The sequence below is a fragment of the Podarcis vaucheri genome, assembly GCF_965113315.1.
Source record: "Podarcis vaucheri genome assembly, chromosome: 17".
Classification (NCBI taxonomy): domain Eukaryota; kingdom Metazoa; phylum Chordata; class Lepidosauria; order Squamata; family Lacertidae; genus Podarcis; species Podarcis vaucheri.
Window position 1 is genome coordinate 12,722,646 of NC_138755.1, and position 17,134 is coordinate 12,739,779.

Below are 17,134 nucleotides of genomic sequence, written 5' to 3' on the forward strand. Positions count from 1 at the left end.
GCACATAGCGAATGTTTCAATATGGGTACTACTAAAGGTGTGTGGGAATCTCTCTTTCCCCCTAAATAGTTAAGAACGTTCCAATCTCTAGTGGGAATGAATGTCATTATTTACAAAATGAAAGCAAAACTCATTACATTAACTGTTTATAATGGCATTGTATTTTCTAAAACGTACTAGTTTTAGATGGCTGCAGCATCGCCTCAGGTTTCATTTGAGTCCTTTCTGTTCTTTCCCCTGTTTAGCTCTGATGAAGTTCCACATTCTGAATACTCTCCAGTGTTCTGAAGCCATCATGAGTGGAGGTGTCTACGAGACCTTGGAAGGCAATACTGTCGAAGTTGGCTGTGATGGCGAAAGCTTGACAATCAATGGCGTCAAAATGGTGAAGCGAAAAGACATTGTGACAAGCAATGGTGTCATTCATCTAGTAGACCAAGTGCTTATTCCTGATTCCGGTGAGTCTTCTTCTTTTTCTTTGGCGATCACTCATAGCCGAGTAAGATTGTCTTCCATAAACACGGTTTTAACAGTGAGTCCATAAGTGACTGTGGAGGCCAATTCTGGATCCTCCCACAGTGGGGACATAGGTTTCTGGGCGGGAGTTGGTCACGGTGAGGGTTTGCCAAATGTGCCTTCCTCTTAGCACATTTCTCCCTTTCGTCCTGAGTTTGAGTGTCTTCAAAGCCCATGACACCTTTGGTAGAGGCTGTTCTCCAATTGGAGCGCTCGCAGGCCAGTGTTTCCCAGTTGTCGGTGTTTATGCTACATTTTTTAAGATTTGACTTGAGAGTGACACACAGGCGACTTCCAATCCTATGCACTTTCTATAGTACTAATTGACCCCTGGAATAGATAGGCAGGTAGTCTCAACTAATTGTCTCTTTTGAAGAAGTAACCCATTTATGAACTCTATGGATATTCCTTGTGTATCCTTTTAAAAATATTTGTCTGTTTGGCAAGAGTTTTGGAGCGAAACCTAATGCTTGTCCACCCATTTCTTCCTCAATTTCAGCTAAGCAAGTTATAGAGCTTGCTGGTCCTCAACAAACCACCTTCAAAGACCTGGTGTCTCAGGTTGGCTTGGCCGCAGCTTTAAAGCCAGAGGAAGAATACACCTTGCTAGCTCCAGTGAATGGGGCTTTCTCCGGTAGGTAGACCGACAGACTTGGTGGCACTAAAAATAACGCTTAAGAGATATCTTAAATATCTTCTTCAACAACTTTGTGAAGAAGTCCAACACGAGAGAGTTGAAACTACTTACAATCACTGAAACTGAAATCCCCTTGATAGATTTAGGATGCTCAGACTCTACAAATAAGTCTTGATCAATACAAGAAGATAGCTCTGTGAGACCTGTTGCTGGAAGTCCATGGGACCTCCATGGCTAGGAGTGAGTGCCTAGTAGTTCCATGCTATGGTTGCTTCACTGTCATGGGACGTGGGTGGCACTGTGGTCTAAACCACTGAGCCTCTTGGGCTTGCCGATCAGAAGGTTGGCAGTTCGAATCCCCATGACAGGGTAAGCTCCTGTTGCTCTGTCCCAGCTCCTGCCAACCTAGCAGTTCGAAAGCACACCAGTGCAAGTAGATAAATAGGTACTGCTGTGGCAGGAAGGTAAAGGGCTCTGTGTGCTCTGGTTTCCATCACTGTGTTCTGTTGCACCAGAAGTGGTTTACTCATGCTGGCTACATGACCTGGAAAGCTGTCTGTGGACAAACACCGGCTCCCTCAGCCTGAAAGCGAGATGAGTGCTGCAACCCCATAGTTGCCTTTGACTGGGCTTAACCGTCCAGGGGTCCTTTACCTTTACCTTTCATGGCTTCAGAGGGAGAGACATTCCTGAGGAGCCAGTCTTCTCAACTGCTGGTGGAAGCACAAATGCTGGAGGAGGAGAGTCGTTGCTCTGTTCTCTGATGCACACACATATATATGCACCAAGACTGGCCTGGCTGAGTTGTCATTACTACAGCCTGTGAGGACAGTAACAGTTAACTCAAATTCCTGGTATGCAAGTGTCTGGACTTGCTTTAAAAAGAGTAAGAGCAATCCCCCAAATTCCCAATTATGTCTATGACTGAACCACATCCACATCCAAGCTTGGAGCTTGGAGAGGCTCCAGATGGGTACAAATATGGAATAATGAGACTCGTCTTGACCAAGAGAAAAGACTGTCACTGCATCCCAACCTACTACTGCCATCACTATGCCAGAGACATAGTTAAAGGGCCTCCCTCCATACACAGTCTTTCTCCACACCTATGCATTTATTTGACCACTCAAATAGTTCTTCACACATCTGAATTCAGTGGAGGACAGTGCGTCATGCAAGCTACTGCATGCTTTAAAAAGAGGCAATTGTTGGTTTTTGGGTAAATAACAGATGTGAAAGAATGAGGCCAAAGCTGAATGGAGGTGGATAACATTTTCCATTATAGATAGGTAGCCGTGTTGGTCTGGCATAGTCAAAATAAAAAAATTCCTTCCAGTAGCACCTTAAAGACCAACTAAGTTAGTTCTTGGTAATGATCTGAAGAAGTGTGCATGCACACGAAAGCTCATACCAAGAACTAACTTAGTTGGTCTTTAAGGTGCTACTGGAAGGAATTTTTTTATTTTCCATTATATCTGAGATTATATGTAAAACTACATGAATGAAACCTAATTTAGGCATGATGTTCTATCCAAACTGTTAGATGACGTCTTAACTACGGACCAGAGGATCCTCAGATTGATTCTGCAGAATCACATTTTGAAAGTGAAAATTGGCCTGAATGACCTCTACAATGGACAGTTCTTGGAGACACTGGGAGGAAAGAAGCTCAGAGTATTTGTGTATCGTACAGTAAGTGAATTTTAAAACTCGGGAAACATTTATGACAGCAAAAGATTGCAATGTGTTGGAACTGCTGTAAAAGGGATAGGATTCTCCAACGTAATCATGAAAATCTACACTATTATGTTACTTCACTGTGCCTTATTAAAAACATTTTTTAAATTTCAGTAATTCTTGGACCCCAAAGTTCAATCTGGAATCCTTGCTAAACCATCTCCAACAATTCCATAGTTAAATATGTGACTGTGCTAGGAACCTGGCAGGTACCGGTTTTGAAAGGTATTCTTTACACAGTACAGTCGTACCTTGGAAGCCAAAAGGAATCTGTTCTTGAAGTCCATTCGACTTCCAAAACATTCGAAAAACAAAGTGGGGCTTCTGATATGCTGCAGGAAGCTCCTGCAGCCAATTGGCAGTCGTGGAAGCCCTGTTGGGCATTCAGCTTCCAAAAATAGTTTGAAAACCGGAACACTCACTTCCGGGTTTCAATCATTCGGGATCCAATTTGTTCAGGAGCCAAGGCATTCAAGATCTATACGACTGTATCATTTTCAATATTTACAGTTGGAGAGATCCAATGCCCTTTGAGAATAAGAGTAAATTATGTTGCCCCGTTTTAACAGAAATTGGATTTTACCATGGAAATCCAGTATCCAAAGTTGCCCAGTGATTTTCCCTGCTCTGCTTGTGTTCTTAGTATTCCTTTGATTTAAAGTGGGGCAGGAGCAAGCTCTAAGGAGCCAGGATCCGAAATGTTTTTCTTCTGTATCTGGAGGTAAATCTTATAAGGAATGAGTCCATTGTTTCATCTCCCCAGTGTTTCTGGTTAGCAATCTTGTCCATGAGCTTTTGGCAGTGTGTGGCCTTTGGGAAAGAAGGATTGTATACGGTTTTACAGAGAGGTGTAGTGAATTATTCACAGTTGTACTTTTTAATGATGTCTAGCTGCGAGATTGACAGCAGCTGGGAAAGTGCATGATTTAAAGCAAGAATCTTGGGAACCAATACCCACTTTTAACCCCAAAATGCATTTGGGGACACATTTCTTAGTCTTTTTCCATATATTTGCATTTGGGGACCCATTTCTTAGTTTTTTACCATATATTTGCATAGTGGTAGTGCTATGTGTGAGAGCCAGTGTGGTGTAGTGGTTAAGAGCGGTAGACTCGTAATCTGGGGAACTGGGTTCGCGTCTCCGCTCCTCCACATGCAGCTGCTGGGTGACCTTGGGCTAGTCACACTTAACTGAAGTCTCTCAGCCCCACTCACCTCACAGAGTGTTTGTTGTGGGGGAGGAAGGGAAAGGAGAATGTTAGCCGCTTTGAGACTCCTTCGGGTAGTGATAAAGTGGGATATCAAATCCAAACTCTTCTTCTTCTTCTCCTGTTGTGACCCACCTTGGACAGGCTGTGTCCTGCTAGTGGGTCCCAATCCACCAGTTGAAGACCAGTGATTTAACAAATTAGAAGAATAAGATTGGAAGGCAATTCCATGTGTTGAGTATATCAATGGGGAAAAAATTGATTTCAGAGAGCAAGGATTGATGCCAGCAATCAAATTGACTTGTTGGAAAGGTGACTAATGAGCCCGATGCTCCTGAGAATCCGAGAACTGAGGCTTTAAACTTGGAAATGGGTTGCCATTAGGGATGGGGAAGAAACTTGATTCACCTCACATTTATAGGCAACTCTATCTAACTAGCTGTTTCCCAAACAATACATGAGGCAAAGTAGAGTAATCCTTAAAAATTCACACTTTTATGAATTTTGCAGTACAGTTCTCCAGCTGAGTAATGTCAAAAACACGTATGCTAGGCTAACATTGTATATACAAAAGTATGCATTAAGAGAATTGCTTTGCATAAAAAATGTGTATATTTGGGGAAATTGCATACAAGAATGTGTATGTTAGGAGTTCTTCACACTGAAATTCTGGTGTACAGTGGTACCTCAGGTTACAAATACTTCAGGTTACAGACTCTGCTAATCCGGAAGTAGTACCGCGGGTTAAGAACTTTGCTTCAGGATGAGAACAGAAATTGCACGGTGGTGGCGTGGCGGCAGAGGGAGGCCCCATTAACTAAAGTGGTGTTTCAGGTTAAGAACCGTTTCAGGTTAAGAACGGACCTCCAGAACGAATTAAGTACGTAAACAGAGGTACCACTGTATTTTCATGTGGATTAATAATAATTATAATCACAGACTGATGAGGAAATCAGTAAGAACTGAATTTAAGATTGGAAAAAGGAGAACTTGCAAAATTTGCCAATCTCTAGTGGCCTAGCCTGAACCATGAGAGCTGTTCCTTTGCTAGTTGTACTTTAAAGAACGGTACTGAAAGAGAAATCTTTCCAGATTCAGTTTCTCCCATCGATCCAAGTGTTTGATGGGAAAGGCTATCTGGGGAGAACGTTTGCCTGAAAAGGGAAGGAGACCTTTCAGAATATTGCAACCCTGGGAATAATCTGAGCCAGAGTACAAAATTTGGGTTCTGAGAATGTTTGAAGACCATTTAGATACTTTTAAAACTGTTTCCTGTTCCTGCCTTGGATTTCTTCATGTCCATCCAGCTTAGCTTGTAAACACATTCGGGGAGAACGGTATATTTCAAATACAAACAAATGGCTGGCTTTAAGTAAAAAATAAATTAAAACATTTCTGTGGTTTCTCCATAGCCACAGTAGGAAAATGTTCCTTCACATTCGCTCCCCTTGTTCCCTTGAAAAGTCGCACAACAGCTCAAAGTTTTGTGGACCAAAGCAAGCTTCTTGGTGCCATGCAAACATGATCAGTAAGAGATTCTCTTTTCACTCCATCCATCTAGAAAACAGCTGTCCCATTCGTTGCTATACTGCACATTTTGTACAGCCAACAGGGAACATTGGTTCCTGAAAAGAGCAGAAATTAAGCACCCGCAAGAGAACTGGGTGAACTACATTTTATATAGCACAAAAGTTTGGAGAAGTTGCATAATCCAGAGCTTGTTTAATATGTTTCCCCACAAGGCTGCATTTTGTGATACTTCTGTTTATTTTTTTCATTACTAGGCTGTATGTGTTGAGAATTCATGCATGGTTCGAGGAAGCAAAGAGGGAAGAAATGGATTTATCCACATTTTCAGGGAATTAATTGATCCAGCAGAGAAAACTCTACATGAAGTATTGAGATCGGATAAACGATTCAGGTAAACCATGATTTTTAACCGTATCAAAACTCCCCCCCCCCCGCAAACTAAACAGAAAGATGAGATCTCAGTTATACATGCTGAGACTGAGTGATGTTGAGAATCATTCTAAAAAAATTGCTCACCCTCAATTTAACTGTTGTAGTTTTAGGCTTCGAGTGAAAATTATCTAAAAAGGACAATAAAATCCACAAAGTGTCGTGAATGGATGACTCTTGTCAACATTTTTAGTGAATAGCCTGCCATCTGTAATTATAGGTTTGGGGGATCATAAAATGAAACGATTATTTTAATACTTAGTAATTTAAAAAGCAAACAGTGGCTCATAAGTCCGCAATGAAATTTTCAAAGAAAAGCTGGGGCTAGATCCCAGGGAAACCTCCAAACCTTTCAGACCTTAGATAGATAGATAGATGATAGATAGATGATAGATAGATAGATAGATAGATAGATGATAGATAGATAGATAGATGATAGATAGATGATAGATGATAGATGATAGATAGATGATAGATAGATAGATAGATAGATAGATGATAGATAGATAGATAGATAGATAGAGATAGATGATAGATAGATGATAGATAGATCGATAGATCGATAGATAGATCAATAGATCGATAGATAGATGATAGATAGATGGATAGAGAGAGAGAGATAGAGAGAGAGAGAGATAGATAGAGATAGATAGATAGATGATAGATGGATAGATATAAATAGAATCTTTATTTGCAACAGCTGCAAGCCATAGCAAAGGAATCAACTACAATAAAGTTCAGACCACAGTTGGAAGGGAGAATTCCAATTCTAATGCTGTCTTGATAGGAGAAGCAGCATCTGTGCCAATTTTCCTTATGAGTAGCGCAAAAATACAGGAACTGTCTTGGTACTTGCATTTTGGAGCTCTAAATATATACTACCTCTAAATGTACTTTGGCAGATATATTGCGTATGCATGCGAATGTCAACTATTATCATGATCAAGTCCATGAAGCTGGAGGCAAGACTGCAATATATTTTTTTAAAAACAACTATAATGTTCTCCAGGAAAAAAATCTGACTAGGAGAATGAATCATTTATTGCTTTCCACATTTTCCAGCCAGAAATCTTGGAGGGTATATCAGAAAAAGAGAGTTCTATATTTTCACCGCCTTGCTGTTCGTATCTTCTTGCTGGTTGCTCCTATTCCAGCATGGTTGTGGTGCTTTTTCTTTCTTTAGATTCAAGGAAAAGAGGGAAAAAATGAAAAGCAGCAGCTTTGCTGTTTATGTCTGAAACACCCCAGTAGAATTCAGTCACATACATTGCCTAAATATAGCCAATATAGCATCCTCCAGATGTTGTTGGACTACCACTACCAGAATCCCTAAAAGTTGGTCATTCTGGCAGAGCTCGATGGGAATTGGAGTCCTACAACAAACTGAGGATGCCATATTGGACTGCTGTAATGTGCTGTATGTGTGGCTGCCCTTGAAGATGGTCTGGAGCTGGAGCTAATGTGGAATGTGGCTTCTATACTGGTAATGGGGGCACAACATGTCACCAGACCTGAATGTACTGCACTGACTGCCAGTGAGCTACTGGGTCCAATTCAAGGGGTTATTATTAGCATAAACGACTCTGGAATTGCAGCTCTCATCTCGCTTTACTGGCCGAGGGAGCCGGCGTTTGTCCGCAGACAGTTTTTCCGGGTCATGTGGCCAGCATGACTAAGCCACTTCTGGCAAAACCAGATCTGCGCACGGAAATGCCATTTACCTTCCCGCCGGAGCGATACCTATTTATCTACTTGCACTTTGGCGTGCTTTCGAACTGCTAGGTTGGCAGGAGCTGGGACCGGGCAACGGGAGCTCACCCCGTCGCAGGGATTCGAACCGCTGACCTTCCAATCGGCAAGCCCTAGGCTCAGTGGTTTAGACCACAGCACCACCCACATCCCTTATTATTAGCATACAGAGCTCTAAATGTTTTGGGACCCAAGCATCAACTTACCCAGTGTCAACCATCTCAGACCCTACTATTGGCAGATGGGACCTTGGTGGTGTTGCCACCACCGGGAGCTGCCTAGTTGGCGTTGACCCATGACAGGACTTTCTTGTGGCAATTCCCCGTTTGTGGAATGCCATTCCTGGTGAAGTACACCTTGTTTCCTTCATTACTGACTTCCAGGAGGAATTCAGAAATATCCCTGTTTATCCAGGCATTCGATGGCTGAAAGACAGTGTTCCTGACAATCCCTGAAATTACTACTTCCAACAAAATATTAAAATGCAGTAATGCATCAAACATTAAAAGGTTCCCTAACCAGTTTTAAACTGTTCTGAAACTGTTTTTGAAATATTTTAAACTTGGTTTTAGATTTTTTTCCAGTTTTTTAACGCTTTTAAAAGATCATGATGGTGGATACGATGATGATTGATGAGTTTGCCACCCTTCACTCCTTCATAATATGAATCTGTCTTTAGGGACACTCTTCTGGCTGTGAAGACGTTCACCTGAAACAATAGGACAATGTTCCTGTCTTCATGCAGAAACTGGGCAGTTGTTAATTGTTTTGTGCTCTCTTTTCTTCCTCAGCACATTCCTCAGCCTTGTGGAAGCAGCAGACTTAGAAGAGGTTCTTTCTCAACCTGGTGACTGGACCTTGTTTGTCCCAACTAATGATGCTTTCAAAGGCTTGACTGAGCAGGAGAAACAGACCCTGATAAGTAAGTTGGTTGCAAAAAGAAGATCACAGAGCCAGAGGCTTCTCTGCAGTAGTCCTTTTCAATGTTGCGAGCAGTGCCGGATTTACATATAAGCTAAACAAGCTATAGCTTAGGTCTCCATGCCCTTGGGGGCCCCAAAAAAATTTAAAGGGAAAAAACACTGGATGTACGTTTCCAAAACATAAGATAAAAAACAACTAAAATAAAGCCTACATACAGCCACAGTGTTTTGTGTTGTGTAGGCTCCTATGATGTAGGTAATGGGCCCCGCCTGCTAGCTTGCTCCCTAAAATATCACCGGTTTGCTCACTAATACAGTGGTGCCTCGCAAGACGAAAATAATTCGTTCCGCGAGTCTTTTCGTCTTGCGATGTTTTTCGTCTTGCGAAGCACGGTCAGTCGCAACTGCGCCTCTTCAAGCGGCTTTAAAAAAAAAAGTGCAAGACGTTTCCGTCTTGCGAAGCAAGCCCATAGGGAAATTCGTCTAGTGAAGCAACGCAAAACCGAAAAACCCTTTCGTCTAGCGAGTTTTTCGTCTTGCGAGGCATTCGTCTTGCGGGGCACCACTGTATATATAGGGTTGTATTTCACTATTAACATACTTCTTCTTAATTGTATTTCAGTTCAACAATTACTTGATAAAATACATATTATGTGCAAATGGCTTTAGAGACCTATTACGTCCACAAATTACCATATAGCATATATTCAGCAACAAAAAACCAGCGTCAATTTGTTGTTGACAAAGGACAGCTGGACATATAAAGGGCCCCATTACCTCCAGTAGTTTAGGACATCATCAAACCTAAATCCAGCCCTGGTTGTGAGAGATGCTGTGTGATTTCTCTTGGCCACTTTAGCTTCCCGAAGTCTCTAGGACTGAAAAGAGGAAGACACCTCTTTATTCTACCAAGTTCTGTAGTAGCTGTAGTTGTCTATTGCAGAATAAAACAACAAAGCTCCTGTTTGGACATTTTGATACTAACCATTAAGCCTTTACAAATCTTTACTGCGTTCATAGACCAGAATTTAAGCCTTTAAAGATCCTTGACTTTTCTTGGAAAAACTTCCACTTCCTACAGACAAAGTGTATTCAATTAATTAGTGGATATTTTCTGAGAATACACGCTTCTGACACTCACAGCAGGAGTAGACAGAAGATGCATTTTTAAAAACCAGGCAGAGTACACAGCAGAGGTTTCCAATACACATGCAGTCATGCTGAATTGGAAGGGAATCAAAAAAACAATGACAGTGAGCCAGGCAGATTTACGACCTTAAGCTTGGAGATCGAGAACAGTGATGAGAAAGGGGTGGTGGTGAAAAGTTTATGGAAAGATCCATATTGAAGACTGCTTGTGAGTGATCACATGCATGGCGGGAGATGATGATGATGATAATTTATTATTTATATCCCGCCCATCTGGCTGGGTTTCCCCAGCCTCTCTGGGAGGCTCCCAACAGAACATTAAAAACACAGTAAAAGATCAGGGCTGCTTTCAGATGTCTTCTAAAACAGTGTTTCCCAACCGGTGTTCCGCGGCACACTACTGTGCCGTGAGACATTGGCTGGTGTGCCGTGGGAGGGAGGCGGGCGAGTCGGACGGTGAGAGGCGGCGGCGGCGAGGATCCGCGTCGAGCCGGGGGCGGCTCCGCGGTGGTGGTGCCGAGCGGCGGGGCAGCGCGTGCAAAAGGGAGGAGCGCGAGACAGCGGAGGAGGAGGAGGCCGGCATGTCCGGGCAGCAGCAGCAACAACAGCAGCAGCAACTCCCGGCGACGGCTCCTCAAGCCCCGCCGCCGCCCCTCCTCCGCCCGCTATCGCCGCCACCACCACAACAGCCTCAGTTGCCGCCGTCCCTCAGTCCCTCGCTCTGCTGCCTCCTCCCACCCCCAAAGTTGGAGGTTCCCCGGCAAGGGGGAGGGAAAAAACTTTCACTTTCGTGCGTCCCTCCCGGCGTGACGCTGCGCGCTGACGTCACGGGGCGGGGCTTTAATGGTGGTGTGCCGCGAGATTTTTTTTCAGTAAACAGGTGTGCCGTTGCCCAAAAAAGTTTGGGAAACACTGTTCTAAAAGTCAGATAGTTGTTTATTTCCTTGACGTCTGATGGGAGGGCGTTCCACAGGGCGGGCGCCACTACTGAGAAGGCCCTCTGCCTGGTTTGCGCATGAACATTAAATGAACTTCATCACCATACCTACTCCTGAATGATTTGTTGTTGTTGTTTAGTCGTTTAGTCGTGTCCGACTCTTTGTGACCCCATGGACCAGAGCACTCCTGTATTCCACTGCCTCCCGCAGTTTGGCCAGACTCATGTTGGTAGCTTCAAGAACACTGTCCAACCATCTCGTCCTCTGTCATCCCCTTCTACTTGTGCCCTCCATCTTTCCCAACATCAGGGTCTTTTCCAGGGAGTCTTCTCTTCTCATGAGGTGGCCAAAGTATTGGAGCCTCAGCTTCAGGATCTGTCCTTCCAGTGAGCACTCAGGGCTCATTTCCTTAAGAATGGATAGGTTTGATCTTCTTTCAGTCCATGGGACTCTCAAGAGTCTCCTCCAGCACCATAATTCAAAAGCATTAATTCTTCATCAATCAGCCTTCTTTATGGTCCAGCTCTCACTTCCATACATCACTACTGGGAAAACCATAGCTTTAACTATACAGACCTTCGTCAGCAAGGTGATATCTCTGCTTTTAAGATGCTGTCTAGGTTTGTCATTGTTTTTCTCCCAAGAAGCAGGCGTCTTTTAATTTCATGACTGCTGTCACCATCTGCAGTGATCATGGAACCCAAGAAAGTAAAATCTCTCACAACTCCATTTCTTCCCCTTCTGTTTGCCAGGAGGTGATGGGACCAGTGGCCATGATCTTAGTTTTTTTGATGTTGAGCTTCAGACCATATTTTGCACTCTCCTCTTTCACCCTCATTAAAACGTTCTTTAATTCCTCCTCACTTTCTGTCATCAAGGTTGTGTCATCAGTATATCTGAGGTTGTTGATATTTCTTCCGGCGATCTTAATTCCAGTTTGGATTCATCCAGTCCAGCCTTTTGCATGATGAATTCTGTGTATAAATTAAATAAGCAGGGAGACAATATACAGCCTTGTCGTACTCCTTTCCCAATTTGGAACTATTCAGTTATTCCATATCCAGTTGATACCCGTGTTGAATTTCAGGGGCCTGTGAATAAGATATACACAAACTGTTGAAATAAACAAATCAATAATACACTAAAACCCAGCCCTAGTTGATAATCTCTTGGATTATTCACAGGCTACTATGCTTTCTATGAAACTCTGAACACTACTAGAGGCAACAACCTTGTTACTGTGCATTTATTTTATTTTTACTTTTTCAAGGGTGAAAGAGCCCCTGGTCTTGCCAGAGGTTCTTGATCCCAGCTCAACTCTCTGATTTTCCTTGTGGATGTGGGGGGGAAAACCAGATCTTGAATTTAGGGCATTTTGTTCTGGGATAAGGATTTAGAGGTAAACAAGTTCTCTGTAGCACAAAAAATAAAATAAAAATAAACAGCTCCCCTGTAGGAAACTTTACTTGCCAGTGGAAAGGCTTGGGGAATCATTGATCCAACCGTACTTACGTCCATCACTAATTTTCTTCCACAGGAGACCAAAATGCTCTCAGGAATATTCTGCTTTATCACTTAACTCGAGGAGTTTTCATCGGAAGCGGATTTGAACCTCGTGTGACCAACATCCTCAAAACTATCCAAGGCGGCAAATTGTACTTGAAAGTGGTAAGTATCGAGAGTAACCTTTCGACAAGAATTATTAACCCTGTAATTTAAGTTGAAGGACGGAGACAGTATTCCGAGAGATGTGCAAAACCTGCCAAGAAATTCCTCTGATTTTGTCAGAACTCTTTTGGCTTCTCTTGCACTCCCTAAAGCGTTTTGCCAGAAGAGGATTTTCTAACATTGCCTTACCATGTGTATTCCCCTATATAAGATACTAGACATTATAATAATATTTATTTCAACTGTTTGGAAATGTATTCTCTCTTTCTGTTGTTCACCTTTATTATTTAATCCTTAGGTGAATGACACTCTTCTGGTGAATGATTTAAAAGCAAGGGAATCTGACCTTATGGCGACCAATGGTGTGATTCATGTCATTGACAAGCTCCTGTATCCCGCAGGTGGGTTGTGGATTATTGTAATGTATTCACTCGTGTTCCTTAGACCATTCATGCACTGTTTTCCAATCAAAAAGGAAGCAGGTTTTCTGTAGCATCTGACCATTTGGTAAATTGATTCAGTCATCTGCACAAATCTCACCTGATGGTAGATGAATGAACATTATACTCGTCTCCTATCTCTGAGCGGTGCCCCAGGAAAGCTTTGCTGTCGCCTATGTTATGGTATTTTTAGCACACAAAGAGCTTTTCTATTTCCCAGGCTTTTTATTCTTAAATATTTTAGCAGTTTTCACACTATTGTACTGATATAATTCTCTGCTGCTAATTATATTTTAGTTCTTGTTTAGAGCTTTCGAGTTGCTTCATGTTGCATTTTATGGTTTTAATTTTTACTTAAAAATTACCCAGAGATGGTAATTTAGACGGTATAGAGTTGGTATGTAAATATAGAAAAGAAATAAATGAAGCATTTAGCTCTCTGGGACAGAAGTACTTGAAAAACGCAATATTTATGTTTATAATTACTCTGAGGAAATGTGGTTCATTTGAGAACTTTACAATCCCTTTCTCCTGTTTTCCAATTCAGGTTATTCATATATAGGGCATAGCCGAAGCATTTTACTGACTTTCCATTTTGAACAAACCAGAGTATTGCTTAGGATTTTCTCTCTGTGTTAAAGTTATCGTTATCTCATTATCCTTTTTTAAAAATCTTTTTCTTTATAAACAAAAATGTAGATGTACCTGTTGGAAATGACCAGCTTCTCACAATTCTGAAAAAATTGATTAAGTACATCCAGCTCAAGGTATGTTCTATAGATTGTAATCTGTGATAACACATAGAGCCAAATCTGAATCACACTGGTGGGTTTATTTCCACTGCTTTTTGACCATGAGGCCAGAAAATACATTTGTCATAGAATAGCAATGTCAGTGAGATGTGGGGCAGTTAACCCTCCAGCAGATGCCCAAAGCAGAGACACATCAATAACTCCTATCCCACAAAGCATATCTACTTCACCAAATGTTGATGATCATCAATTCCATGACGTTCTTTTCCTGCTGCCTACTAAGTGTCAATACACTTTGATGGCCACAACCCTGACAGTGAGGTGGAAAGAGGGCTTTGCAAATAGGATCCATGCTCTTAACTCCACTTTTGGACATCTTCCTGGCTATGCAATGAACATTGCTCCATTGCACACCTGCCCCTTGTGGGGTTGGTGCACCTGAAAGAGCAAGCTGGGGTGGCTGTCCATAAACTCGACTTTGACATGGGTGCCAAGAGCCCTTAAAGGTAAAGGGACCCCTGACCATTAGGTCGAGTCGTGGCTGACTTTGGGGTTGCGGCGCTAATCTCGCTTTATTGGCCAAGGGAGCCAGCGTACAGCTTCTGGGTCATGTGGTGAGCATGACTAAGCCACTTCTGGTGAACCAGAGCAGCGCACGAAAACGCCGTTTACCTTCCCGCCGGAGTGGTACCTATTTATCTACTTGCACTTGGACGTGCTTTGGAACTGCTAGGTTGGCAGGAGCTGGGACCGAGCAACGGGAGCTCACCCCGCCGCGGGGATTCGGACTGCCAACCTTCTGATCGGCAAGTCCTAGGCTCTGTGGTTTAACCCACAGCGCCATCTGCGTCCCGCCAAGAGCCCTTAGTAACAAGTAATTCCCCAAAGGCTTTTTGTTCAAGAGGATAGCAAATATACAGAGAACAGCACAGAAATGAACTGGAATGAGTCTAGGCCAATGGCAAAGAAAAGAGAAATAATTTGGTATGTGGCAAGGTATCTGGTTGTGTTCAGAGCCTTGAGGGCATAGCTGTCAACTGTTCCCTTTTTTAAAGGGAAATTCCCTTATTCCAAATAGGATTCCTCACAAGAAAAGGGAAAAGTTGACAGCTATGCTTGAGGGGTTGCCAAAATTTGCTCTCTGCTCCAGTTTCTGCACTGCAGGTTTCAAAGGTTGACTTTCCTTCACCTGTCAGGGGTTCTTCAGCTGTGATTCCTGCAATTGCAAGGGAGTTGGGCTAGTTAATCCTTGAGATCCCTCCCAGCTCTACAGTTCTATGATTCTGCAAGGCATTAGAGGGGAATGCTGTTGTCAGGCTCTGGGCAGAAGAGGAATGATGGTGACTGCCTCCCCAACCTGACCCTTCCAGAGAAGAAGACAGTTCACAATTACAACAGGGGTTTGAGGGAAGTCACAGCTCAGGGGAAGATGAGGGAGAAAGTTGGGAAATAACAGTAGAGGAGGAGGAGGAGCTGGAGCAGCCGGCTGACACGTTATCACTAAAAAGCATTCAAGACCCACCATCTCCCAGACTCCAGCGAGCCTTAAAAGTAGGAGAGCCAAGAGCTTGGAGACAGATGGCCCCAAGCGACAACCATAAAGGTCTTGCTCCTGTTGACGAAATGGGGAATGGGTGAAAGGAAGGGTGGAGATTTACTCGGGACAGTGCCATTATTCCAAGAGGCTGTATTCTCAAGCCTCTTTCTGTAAATATTGAATAAAAAGCAGATGGCAAGGACTTTTCCTTGTCTTAGCCGTTCCTGGCAACCTGCCGTGGGGGTTGGTTCCTCTGCCGCCTGACAGCTGTGCACCATAGGTGCCAACTCCCTAGGGCCCTGGGTGTCCGAGCACCCACAAAATTCCCCATGAAGTGGCCAGGCACCCACAAATTTCTGTACCAGGGCCATGCACACTGCAGGGCACCCAGAGCCCGGGCGCCCACAGTCAAAGATGCTCATGAAAGTGGAGGTTTCAGTGACAGCTGTGGGTCAAAATTAATGTCACAATGAACTCAGAGCAGCAGCTGCAGCAAAGAATAACTCCATATTGAGAGTCCCCCTCTCCTATTTCATAGAGCTTAGTCTGTGCCCTGCGACCATTGCAATAGCATGTTTCACCCAGTGGCGTTGCAAAGGGGCAGGGGGGGTGCGCTCCTGGTGCCATGTCTGGGGGGTGACAAGAAGGCACCCCGTGGGGTGCTCACCCCACTGCCCCGGGCGCGGCGGCGCACGCAGCCATCGCGCTGCCGCAGCCACATGTGGAGGACCCGTCGTTCACATCCATTCAGTGCTCGAGCAACGCATGTGGCAAACTGCTATGTACAACACATGTGCGGTGTTGCACACATGTGCTGTACATAGTGACAGTGCACATGCACTGGACATAGCGGTTTGCTGCTGGCGCCACTCAAGCACCGTATGGACGGCGGTGGGATTACTCCGCCGCTGCTACAGCTGCACGTGGAGGATCTTCCGTTTGTGGCTGCAGCCGCGGGCAGAGGATCCCGCCACCATCCGTACGGTGCTCGAGTGGCGCCAGCGGCAAACCACTATGTACGGTGCATGTGCGGTGTTGCTACGTATGGTGCATGCACCCTACCTAGCAACGCTGTACATGCGCCCTATGTAGAGACGCCGCACATGTGTCATACATATCTGCGCAGTGCATGCATCGCACGTAGCGGCGCCACGCATGCACAGCCGATGGTTTGCCCCGGCCCGGGTGTCGGTTAGCCTTCGTTCGCCCCTGGTTTCACCTCCTCTACTCCACCTTATTGACTGCTATTGCAAGAAAATGCACAATGTGGTAAGAATGTAAGAACAGCCCTACTGGTTCAGGCCGATGGCATCCTGAGCCAGCATCCTGATCTCAGTGGACAACCAGATGTCTGTGGGAAGCCTTTGAGTAGGACCAGAGCACAACTGCTGCTCTCCCAAGTTGTGATTCCCTGCAGCTGCTGCTGTTCAGAGGGATACTGCCCCCAGCTGTGGAGGTAGAAAACATCAGGATGCAAGCTCAGTTTTGATGATGAGTTCGGTCTACAGGCTGAGTTTTACTAGATGTTTACTAGAAGGGAGTTTTGGCAACCCTGTGTTTTTGGGAACATTTAGTTCTTGGCCAAAAATGGGATTATTATTTTATTTTTTTAATCAGAGTCCTAGATTAACTTCCAAGGATCTCTGCTCCTCTGTGTTGCATGCTTCAGATGACATTCTCGCCATGTGAACTTGACCCCATGTGCTGCCGGTGTGATGGTCATTTCTTCCTTGTGAAATGTGAAGTATTGTTTTCCACTTCCCTTTAGGTACCACTAGATTTAACTCATCTTTCTCTCCCCTCCACAGTATGTCCGTGGCAGCACATTCAAAGAGATTCCATTGACATTTTACAGTAAGTATTTTTAAAGGTGACATGAACAGTCGCAAATGTTTGATGGGATGGAGGGATTTGAATGTCC

General features: G+C 43.9%; 1 protein-coding gene across 16 annotated transcripts in view; it reads left to right on the forward strand.

Annotated features, from left to right (window-relative positions):
* Positions 1 to 17,134, forward strand: part of POSTN (periostin) — a 56,340-nt gene that overhangs the window by 22,226 nt on the left and 16,980 nt on the right. For all 16 annotated transcript variants that reach the window (XM_082204720.1, XM_082204730.1, XM_082204729.1 and 13 more), the window contains exons 8-16: positions 246 to 458; positions 1,016 to 1,150; positions 2,697 to 2,845; positions 5,883 to 6,019; positions 8,598 to 8,728; positions 12,354 to 12,484; positions 12,783 to 12,885; positions 13,624 to 13,691; positions 17,022 to 17,067. In XM_082204720.1, the coding sequence (XP_082060846.1) occupies positions 246 to 458; positions 1,016 to 1,150; positions 2,697 to 2,845; positions 5,883 to 6,019; positions 8,598 to 8,728; positions 12,354 to 12,484; positions 12,783 to 12,885; positions 13,624 to 13,691; positions 17,022 to 17,067 (1,113 nt within the window). The remainder of the gene's footprint in view (positions 1 to 245; positions 459 to 1,015; positions 1,151 to 2,696; positions 2,846 to 5,882; positions 6,020 to 8,597; positions 8,729 to 12,353; positions 12,485 to 12,782; positions 12,886 to 13,623; positions 13,692 to 17,021; positions 17,068 to 17,134) is intronic.